This window comes from Hypanus sabinus, unplaced genomic scaffold (assembly GCF_030144855.1).
Source record: "Hypanus sabinus isolate sHypSab1 unplaced genomic scaffold, sHypSab1.hap1 scaffold_644, whole genome shotgun sequence".
In the NCBI taxonomy this organism is placed as follows: domain Eukaryota; kingdom Metazoa; phylum Chordata; class Chondrichthyes; order Myliobatiformes; family Dasyatidae; genus Hypanus; species Hypanus sabinus.
The window spans coordinates 173,814-185,195 of record NW_026781500.1 but is presented as its reverse complement, the minus strand read 5'-3'; the positions used below and the strand labels follow the sequence as shown (position 1 = coordinate 185,195).

Here is an 11,382-nt window from a genome sequence, read left to right as displayed (position 1 = left end):
TGCGTCACTGCCTGGTTCGGAAATTGCACCATCTGGGATCGCAAGACCCTGCAGCGGATAGTGAGGTCAGCTGAGAAGATCATCAGGGTCTCTCTTCCCGCCATCACAGACATTTACACTACACGCTGCATCCGCAAAGGAAGCAGCATTATGAAGGACACCATGCACCCGTCATACAATCTCTTCTCCCTCCTGCCATCTGGAAAAGGCTCCGAAGCACTCGGGCTCTTTCGACCAGACTATATAACAGTTTCTTCCCCCAAGCTATCAGACTCCTCAATACCCGAAGCCTGGACTGACACCTTGCCCTACTGTCCTGTTTATTATTTATTGTAATGCCAGTACTGTTTTTGTGCACTTTATGCTGTCCAGTGTTGGTCTGTATTCTAGTGTAGCATTCTCTGTGTTTTTTTTATTACGTAGTTCAGTCTAGTTTTTGTAATTAACACCATGGTCCTGAAAAACTTCGTCTCATTTTTACTATGTACTGTACCAGCAGTTATTGTCGAAATGACATAAAAAGTTGACTTGACTTGACTTGACATGGAGTGGATGTTTCCATTAGACGGAGAGTCTGTGATCTGACAGCACTGTCTTAGAATAAAGATGCTTCCCTTTAAAACTGAGATGAGAAAAATTTCTTCAGCCAAAAGATGGCTGATCGGTGGAATTTGTTGCCACAGAGGTTGGTTTGAGGCTGTCATTTGGGTATATTTATGGCAGAGATGACTATATTCATGATTGCTGAGAAGCTTCAGGGTTACAGGAGGAAGGCAGGAATATGGTGTTGGAATAAATCTCAGTCATGGTTGAGTGCTGGAGCAGACTCGATGGATCGAATCCCCTAATTCTGTTCCTGCATCTTATATCTGACCATGACTGAACGATGACTCCTTCCTATCCCGTATCAGGTTCTGTGACGTGTCAGGGACATTTACCGATTTGTTCACTGAGATCATTATATTTGTCTTCAATGTTTAGGTTTCAGTGAAAAGAAGTGTTTTGTTCTCCTTTGTATGGATAACTTGATTCATTATCTTCCATGTTAAAGTTAGACCTGCAGTGAGAGATTTATTGGAAGAAAAACCACGACTGAAGATGAGGGAACAGCAACAAGTGAACCAGCCCGAGGACTGAGAGCATAAACTGGAGAGGACCCATCTGACTCGGAGATTCCAGTGATTCAGTCAGGAGAAAGTTTGGTGAGTCTCACTTACTCAAACACTGGTCCATTAGACTTTACATACCTGTACAAAGGAAGGTAGGGAATAGTTGAGGTGAGACTGAATGTGCCCAGAGCTGTCAGTTATGTCTATCAGACCCAGTTGCAATCGCTCCAGGTCTGGTAATGTACTGTCAGTGTCCCAGCTCTTTAAAGTCACTCACATTCCCTCAGTGTTTGCTCATTTGAAGAACTTTCATCTTCTGAAGTAGCTTTTGGTCCGTTCTGAGTGTGGAGAGAGAAAGGGGGTTGTTCATATTTACTATCTTGCAAAAAGAAGTAATTGTTTACAATTACTTGCTGCAAACTCACTACCCATACCCTGTACATTCTCAACCAGATTATTGACATCGATGACAAGTAGCAATGGGTGTCACCCTGGGGAGCTCCAGGAGGCACGGGCCTTGACTCCAATAAACAGCCTCCCGTCATCACCATCTGCTTCCCACCATCGAGCTGTTCCCGGACGAGATCCTCCCTTGCTTACAACATAATCTGCCCTAGGACCCATCCTCCTGGGTCAGACTGTGTCTGATAACCCACATCTCCAACCTCCTTCCACCCCGCCAGTAGACCCACAACCTTTCCCACCATTTACTCCACACCCACACACGTAAACAGATGCACATCACTGACATGCACTCTCACAGGTTGGGGGACCAGAACTATCTGAACCTATACTCCGGGCCCAGACTATGCAACCGTCTGGCTCAGTCCTGGCCCTTTCCAACTGCAACCGACCTTCGATTTACGTAAACCTGTGATCATCGCCACCCAACCAGAAGTACATAGAACAATGTTCTGACCCTCAAACCCTGCCTCCCATATCACCCTCCACCTTAAATTCCTCCATATACCTGTCTAGTATTCTCTTAAATTTCACTAGTGTATCTGCATCCACCACTGACTCAGGCAGTGCATTCCACGCACCAACCACTCTCTGAGTGAAAAACCTTCCTCTAATATCCCCCTTGAAACTCCCACCCCTTACCTAAAAGCCACAACCTCTTTTATTGAGCTGTGGTGCCCCTCGGAAGCCTCTTACTGTCCAGTCTATCTATTCCTCTTAATATCTTGTATACCTCTATGATGTCTCCTTCTATCTTCCCCCTCTCCAGAGAGTAAAGCCCTAGCTCCCTTAATCTCTGATCATACTCCATACTCTCTAAACCAGGCAGCTTTGTCTGTGCATAGAATCTTGACTTCCAACGGACAGAGCACGTCTCTCCCTACGAGATTACACCCCCGACTGGTGGTGACTGTAAATGAAACCTCACACTGGTTATCCTGGAATTCCACCTGCAGTGGCTGGGTACGTGAATACGTACGTTCCGTGCCTTCGAACCCAGACAGAGTGATTGTAGCGTCTGATAGCTGGAATCCCTTTTCCGATACTATTTCCTGATCGAGTGTGGTTGTGGTTGCCCTCATATCAATCATAAACGGAACTGGATTTCCAGCGACTTGCAATATTACTTTGGGCTCTTCCTGAGGGTTGGCACTCATGGTTGAAAGCATCTTCTTGTCAGTTTCTAAACGGGTTGTTGTCCCCACCTGCCCCTTGGCCAGTTTTTGCTCCCATTTCTGTTCCTCAGATATAGCCTGCTCGCATCTTTCTTCCCGCTGAGCATATTCACCTTTAATATTAGTTCCCTTCGGGGTTGATCGGGATTCGAAAGTTGGGTCCTAATGATATGTCAAAGCTCGTCGCATTCGATTTTGGTCATTCCCAGGCCAGTCCATATTATTTGTTTTAATCATGTTGGCTAACTTAGTTGGTAAGCATTGGAGCAATGGGTCATTGAACAGGGGGGACAGATTCCCATCATTAAAGTCTTGGTCTCCTGCGAAGCTGCCGTAGCAGGCCACAAATCACTCTCAATAGTCTGGTCCAAATTCCCCAGGCTTAGGTTTGCATTCAGGTACATTAGTGATGTTTACAGGTTGCTGGAGAGCCCTTTCCAAGGCTTGAATGATCTGGTTGGTCTGTTCATTCTCATTATGGTTTCCCGCCTGTAACTCCTGATAGGTTTGGTATCTCAATTCTGCCTTCCATTTCTGCCCTTCATCAGCTGAGAGAATCATGCAGGAGAGACCGAATAAATCTTGCAGGGTCGTGTTGAACATTTGTGTAGTACTGTGGACATACTGAACAAACTGTGCTGGTTTTTCTTTTCTATCTGGGGCCTGATTTATGATCATGATCATTTCTTGAGGCTTCCAGGGTGCATACACAGGATTCACCATAAGACAAAGGAGCAGCAGTCGACGATTCAGTACATTGAGTCTGCTCCGCCATTTCAACATGAGCTGATCAATCTCCCCTTGAGTCCCATTCCCCCGCTGTCTCACCATAACCTTTGATGCCCTGACTACTCAGATTCCTATCAATCTCTGCCTTAAATACACCCAATGACTTGACCAGCACTGCTGCCCGTGGCAACAAATTCCATAGATTCACTACCCTCTGGCTAAAAATTTTTTTTTTGCATCTCCGTTCTCAATGGGCGCCCTGCAATCTTCAAGTCACGTCCTCTCGTACTAGACTCGCCCACCATGGGAAACAACTTTGCCACATCCACACTGTCTGTGCCTTTCAACATTCAAAATGTTTCTATGAGGTCCCCCCTCATTCTTCTAAACTCCAAGGAGTACAGTCCAAGAGTGGTCAAACGTTCCTCATATGTTAACCCTCTCATTCCTGGAATTATTCTAGTGAATCTTCGCTGAACCCTCTCCAATGTCAGCACATCGTTTCAAAAATAAGGAGCCCAAAATTGCACACAGTATTCTAAGTGATGTCTTACCAGTGCCTTATAGAGCCTCAACATCACATCCCTGCTCTTATACTCTATTCCTCTAGAAATGAATGCCAATATTGCATTTGCCTTCTTCACCACCGACTCAACCTGGAGGTTAACCTTAAGAGTATCCTGCACGAGGACTCCCAAGTCCCATTGCATTTCAGAACTTTGAATTCTCTCTCAATTTAAATAATAGTCTGCCCGTTTATTTCTTCTACCAAAGTGCATGACCATACACTTTCCGAGATTGTAATTCAATTGCCACTTCTTTGCCCATTCCCCCAATCTATTCAAGTCTCTCTGCAGACTCTCTGTTTCCTCAGCATGATGGGCCCCTCCACCTATCTTTGTATCATCAGCAAACTTAGCCACAAAGCCATCTATTCCATAATCCAAATCATTGATATACAACATAAAAAGAAACGGCCCCAGCACGGACCCCTGTGGAACACCACTGGTAACCGGCAGCAACCAGCATGGGATGCCTTTATAAAACAACACACACAAAATGCTGGTGGAACACAGCAGGCCAGGCAGCATCTATAAGGAGAAGCACTGACGACGTTTCGAGCTGAGACCCTTCGTCAGGACTCAATGGGGATGCCTTTATTCCCACTCTCTGTTTCCCGCCAATCAACCAACGCTCTATCCACGTATGTAATTTTCCCGTAATTCCATGGACTCTTATCTTGTTTAGCAGCCTCGTGTGGCACCTTGTCAAAGGCCTTCTGAAAATCCAAATTCACAACATCCACTGCATCTCCCTTGTCTAGCCTACTTGTGATTCCCTCAAAAAATTACACTAGGTTTGTCAGGCAGGATTTTCCTTTAAGGAAACCATGCTGAGTTCTGCCTATCTTGTCATATGCCTCCAGGTACTCCGTAACCTCATCCTTGGCAATCGACTCCAACAACTTCCCAACCACCGATGTCAAGATAACAGGTCTATAATTTCCTTTTTGCTTCCTTGCCCCTTTCTTAAGTAGCAGTGTGACATTTGCAGTCTTCCAGTCCTCCGGAACCATGCCAGAGTCTATTGACTTTTGAAAGATCATTGCCAATGCCTCCGCAATCTCCACCGCTACCTCCATCAAAACACAAGGGTGCATTCCATCTGGTCCAGCAGATTTATCTACCCTTAGACTATTCAGCTTCCTGAGTACTTCCTCTGTCGTAATTGTGACTGTGCATATTTCTCTTCCCTGACATCCTTGAATGTCCGGTATATTTCTGATGTATTCCTCAGTGAAGACTGATGCATAATACTCGTTCAGTTCCTCTGCCATCTCCTTATCTCCCATTACAATTTGCCAACATCATTTTTTATCAGTCCTATATCTATTCACACCTGCCTTTTACTCTTTATATACTTGAGAAGGCTTTTAGTATCATCTTTGATATTATTTGCTAGCTTCCTTTCATTGTTCATCTTTTCCCTCTTAATGACCTGCTTAGTTTCCTTCTGTAAGCTTTTAAAAACTTCACAATCCCCTGTCTTCCCACTAATTTTTGCTTCCTTCTATGCCCTCTGCTTTACTTTAACTTTGGCTTTGACTTCTCTTGTCAGCCACGGTTGCATCCTTTTTCCATTTGAAAATTTCTTCTTCTTTGGAATATATCTGTCCTGCACCTTCCTCACTTCTCACATAACTCCAGCCACTGCTGCTCTGCCGTCCTTCCTGCTAGTGTCCCTTTCCAGTCAACCTTGGCCAGTTCCTCTCTCATGCCACTGTAATTTCCTTTACTCCACTGAAATAGTGACACATCGGATTTCAGCTTCTCTTTCTCAAATTTCACAGGAACTCAGTCATGTTGTGATCACTGCCTCCTAAGGGTTCCTTCACTTCCATCTCTCTAATTACCTCTGTTTCATCACACAATACCCAATCCAGTACAGCTGATCCCCTAGTGGGCTCAACAACAAGCTGTTCTAAAAATCAGTCTCAGAGACATTCTACAAATTCTCTCTCTTGAGATCCAGTGCTGACCTGACTTTCCCAATCCACTCGCAAGTTAATATCCCCCAAAATTGGAATTCCTTGGAATGTAGAAGATTGAGGGGAGATTTGACAGAGACGTACCAAAATCATGAGGGTTATAGATGGGGTAAATGCAAGCTGGCTTTTTCCATTGAGATTGGGTGGGACTACAACCAGAGGCCATGGGTTAAGGGTGAAAGGTGAAATGTTAAGGGGAACATGAGGAGAAACTTCTTCCACTGACGGTCATCCGGGTGTGGAATGAGCTGAAAACCCAGCTGGTCCATGCGAGGTCAGTTTCAACTTCTAAGAGGGTTGTATAGGTACCTGGATGGCAGGGGTACAGGAGCAGACAGTTTAAATAGTTCAACACAAACCAGATGGGCCAAAGGGCCTGATTCTGTGTTGTGCTTTTCTATGACAGTGACAAGAACCTGAAATAATATGATTATTCTTTTAATTCCTTTTAACAGCTGTGCGGACCAACCATTCATCTGGGCAGGAAACGTTTACATGGCTTCAAAACTGTGGCACTTTACATTGACAGTAGATAAAAGAAAATCCCAGCTGCACGTCAACAAAGGGTATTTGTGTGAGAGTGTTCAGTTACTTTGCGGACAGGCACTCTTGCTGCTCAGTGGGAACAGAGAATAATACAGAGAACAGTGAGTCAGACTGAACCTGGTCACAGATTGGAGACGGCAGAAATGCCCCATTCTTATCGAGACAGGAAGGACATCAGAGAGTTTGATGATCATTCCAGATAGCTGCACTGTGCCCAGTTAGAAGATGATTTCTCTCTCCAACTTGGGTTGAACCTCACTGTAACAGTGTGATGCCAGATCACACCTTGACAACTCAAGTAATCTCGTCTGAAATATTGTCCTTCACCCATTGATGTACTATAAATCTTTTTCAGGTTAAAAACGACAAGGATATTATCTACGGGGAGGTCGAACACAGCACGCTGCTTTTTTGTCTATGTCCAGATATTTAAGAAGTGGAACAAGGGATTCTCTCGATCATCATTCCTACTCAGACTGTGGGGAGTGATTCACTCGATCATCATTCCTACTCAGACTGTGGGGAGTGATTCACTCGATCATCATTCCTACTCAGACTGTGGGGAGTGATTCACTCGATCATCATTCCTACTCAGACTGTGGGGAGTGATTCACTCGATCATCATTCCTACTCAGACTGTGGAGAGTGATTCACTCGATCATCATTCCTACTCAGACTGTGGGGAGTGATTCACTCGATCATCATTCCTACTCAGACTATGGGGAGTGATTCACTTGATCATCATTCCTACTCAGTCTGTAGGGAGTGATTCACTCGATCATCATTCCTACTCAGACTGTGGGGAGTGATTCACTCAATCATTATTCCTATTCGGACTGTGGGGAGTGATTCATTGATCATCTGACTGACTGGCATGCTGTCAATTTACACGGAGGGAATCCATTTATCTGCTCAGACTGTGGGAATGGATTCAGTCGGTCACTTCAACTGAAGGTACATCAGCTGGATCACCATGGGCAAGGCCATTCACCTGTTCTGTGGGTGAGAATGGATTGAGACGGTCTTCCTGCCTGTTGGATACACCAGTCAGTGCACATTGAATTTGCGGGGAAGGATTCAGTCAGTCATCTGATCTAATGGCTCACCAGCGAGTTCACACTGGGGAGTGGCCGTTCACCTGCTCGGACTGTGGGAAGGGATTCACGTTGTCAGCTCACCTACTGAGACATCAGTCAGTTCACACTGGTGAGAGGCCGTTCTCCTGCTCTGACTGCAGGAAAACATTCACTTCGTCATCTGAACTTAAGGTACATCAACGAGCTCACACTGGGGAGAAGCCGTTCATCTGCTCAGACTGTGGGAAAGGATTCAGTTCATCATCTAACCTTAAAGTGCATCAGCGAGTTCACACTGGGGAGCAACCGTTCACCTGCTCAGACTGTGGGAAAGAATGCACTTCATCATTCCAACTTAAGATACACCAGCGAGTTCACACTGCGGAGAGGCCATTCACCTGCTCAGACTGTGGGAAAGGATTCACTTCATCATCTAATCTAAAGCTACATCAGCGAGTTCACACTGGGGAGAGGCCGTTCACCTGCTCAGACTGTGGGAAGGGATTCGCGTTGTCCTCTCACCTACTGAGACATCAGTTAGTACACACTGGTGAGAGGCCGTTCACCTGCTCAGAGTGTGGGAAAAGATTCACTTCGTCATCTCAACTTAAGGTACATCAGCGAGTTCACACTGGTGAGAGGCCGTTCACCTGCTCAGACTGTGGGAAAGGATTCACTCAGTCATCCCACCTACAAGCACATCAGCAAGTTCACACTGGGGAGAGGTCGTTCACCTGCTTAGACTGTGGGAAGGCGTTCACACGGTTTGCTACCCTACAAGCACACCGGTCAGTTCACACTGGGGAGAAGCCATTCACCTGCTCAGACTGTGGGAAAGGATTCACTTCGTCATATAAACTTAAGGTACATCAGCGCGTTCACACTGGGGAGAGGCCATTCACCTGCTCAGACTATGGAAAAGGATTCACTCAGTCATCCCACCTGCGAGCACACTACTCAGTTCACACCAGGGAGACTCTGGACACCTGCTCGGACTTTGGGAAGAGATTCTCTCAGCCAAATCAACCAAATGTGCATCATTGAGTTCACACAGGAGAGACCATTCACTGGATGTGTGTCAATCACCGTTGCTGAATGCAACTTCGAGAGTGACTGTCGGTGCTGAACTCTGCAATTATTGCTGCTGCTCACCACACCCAGTTCTGCACCCTGGTCACTGGGCATGGGAGGAGTTTCTTCTGCTGCATATTCACCTTTAATGGGACTGGAGTTTGATATTCTGGATATGTGCAAATAAATCAGTTCTATTTTAAACTCTGTCTTTGGTACTTAGTGAATTTATAACACACCTCATGTACAGTAGAGAGTCAACTCAGGCTGCCTGGACCTTGCCAGAGTTTCAACTACACGACAGTCCTTTTAAATCCTCCCCTGTTGTTCCCCTCTCGCTCTCCCTGTGGGATGGGTTCCAAACAGTCATCACTCTGTGGGTGAAGAGGTTTCCCTTGAATTCTCTGCAGACTGAAGAAGTCGAGCTGACTGCAGTTCTGTCTCAGATGTCCTTTGTCCCTCTAATCTCTGGGCTCAGGAAGAATGACATTGGGAGTTAACCTCCTTATTTTAGGGCTCATTTCCACATTATGGGTCATTTTCCCTGCTTCTAAAGTGTTGTTAGAGAACACCACTGTCCTCTAAAGACTGAAAGCAGAATGGGAAACCATCTGTTGGATGTTCAACGGAGCAGGGTCAGAAACCAGAGGCAGGTCTGCACAGGGCAGAGTGTGGGGCTCCGGGAAATGGTTGGGGTAAGAACGGATCATGAGAAGGGAATCAGCAGCAGGGAGTGGAAACGAATAACAGAGTAGGGACATGTCGAAGCTGATTGACAGAAAATAATTCGGTTGTCTGACTGATGACACAAGCAATACCTGTTGTGAGGTGCTCCATTGGTCGAGGGAAATGTGGGTGTTGGGAATGGTTATATCTATTGAGGGAGTTAGTCCTGCTTGTTTATCCTGTAATATAATTTCTGGATGGTTATTATATAACCATATAACAATTACAGCATGGAAACAGGCCTTCTCAGTCCTTCTAGACCATGCTGAAAGCTTACTCTCATCTAGTCCCACCAACCTGCACTCAGCCCATAACCCTCCATTTCTTTCATGTCGATATACCTGTACATTTTTTTTAAATATCGAACCTGCTTCTACCACTTCTACTAGAAGCTCCTCCACACAACTACCACTCTCTGAGTAAAGAAGTTCCCACTCGTGTTACCCCTAAACTTTTTCCCCCTAACTCTCAACTCAAGTCCTTGTGTTTCAATCTCCCCTACTCTCAATGGAAAAAGCCTATCCACATCAAATCCATCTATCCCCATCTAAATTTTAAATACCTCTATTGAGTCCCCCCTCAACCTTCTATACTCCAAAGAATAAAGACCTAACTTGTTCAACCTTTTTCTGTAACTTAGGTGTTGAAACCCAGGTAACATTCTAGTAAATCTTTTCCGTATTCTCTCAATTATATTGAAATCTTTCCTATAATGCGATGAACAGAACTGCACACAATACTCCATATTTGGCCTGAACAATGCCTTGTATAATTTTAACATTACATCCCAACTCCTATACTCACTGCTCTGATTTGTAAAGGCCAGCATACCAAAAGCTTTCTTCACCACCCTATCCACATGAGATTCCACCTTCAGGGAACAATGCACCATTATTCCTTGATCACTCTGTTCTGTTGCATTCCTCAGTGCCCTACCATTTACCATATATGTCCTATTTTGATTAGACCTACCAAAATGTAGCGCCTCACTCTTAACAACATTAACCTCCATCTGCCATCTTTTTGTCCACTCTTCTAACTGGCTTAAATCTCTCTACAAGCTTTGAAAACCTACTTCATTATCCACAACGCCACCCATCTTTGTATCATCTGCTTACTTACTAATCCAATTTACCGCCCCATCATCCAGATCATTAATGTATATGACAAACAACACTGGACCCAGTACTGATCACTGAGGCACAACACTCTAACCTGACAAACAGTTATCCACCACTACTCTCTGGCATCTCCCATCCAGCCACTGTTGAATCCATTTTACTACTTCAATATTAATACCTAATGATTGAACCTTCCTAACTTCCTTCCGTGTGGAATCTTGTCAAAGGACTTACTGAAGTCCCTATAGACAACATCCACTGCTTTACCCTCGTCAACTTTCCTAGTAACCACTTCAAAAAGTTCAATGCGGCTTGTCAAACATGATCTTTCATGCACAAATCCATGTTGACTGTTCTTAATCAGACCCTGTCTAATCAGATAATTATATATCATATCTAAGAGAATTTTCCATTAATTTACCCACCACTGACGTCAAACTTACAGGCCCATCATTGCTAGGTTTACTCTTAGAACCCTTTTTAAACAATGGAACAACATGAGCAATTCGCCAATCTTCTGGCACCATCCCCGTTTCTAATGACATTTGAAATATTTCCGTCAGAGCTCCTGCTATTTCTACACTAACTTCCCTCAAGGTTCTAGGGAATATCCTATCAGGAACCAGAGACTTGTCCACTTTTATATTCCTTAAAAGCTCCTGTACTTCCTCTTCTTTAATTATCAGAGTTTCCATAACTACCGTACTTGTTTCTCTTACCTTACACAATTCAATATCCTTCTCCTTAGTGAATACCAATGAAAATCATTTTTCAAAATCTCCCCCATAGCTGTCAACGCTGATTCTCTAAGGGACCAAT

At 44.7% G+C, this 11,382-nt stretch overlaps 1 protein-coding gene across 2 annotated transcripts; it reads left to right on the top strand.

Moving 5' to 3' along the window:
* Positions 1-1,103: 1,103 nt before the first annotated feature.
* LOC132389736 (gastrula zinc finger protein xLCGF3.1-like) lies at positions 1,104-8,920 on the top strand. 2 transcript variants are annotated; one of them, XM_059962300.1, is made up of 2 exons: positions 1,104-1,202; positions 6,925-8,920. In XM_059962300.1, exon 2 carries the CDS (start codon positions 7,667-7,669, stop codon positions 8,687-8,689), a length of 1,023 nt encoding a protein of 340 aa, XP_059818283.1. In that variant the 5' UTR covers positions 1,104-1,202; positions 6,925-7,666; the 3' UTR covers positions 8,690-8,920. The 2 variants fall into 2 exon arrangements, 1 of the variants encoding a protein (XP_059818283.1); XR_009510657.1 differs by lacking the exon at positions 6,925-8,920 and adding an exon at positions 6,479-6,569 and having other exon boundaries at positions 1,160-1,202.
* Positions 8,921-11,382: the final 2,462 nt, after the last annotated feature.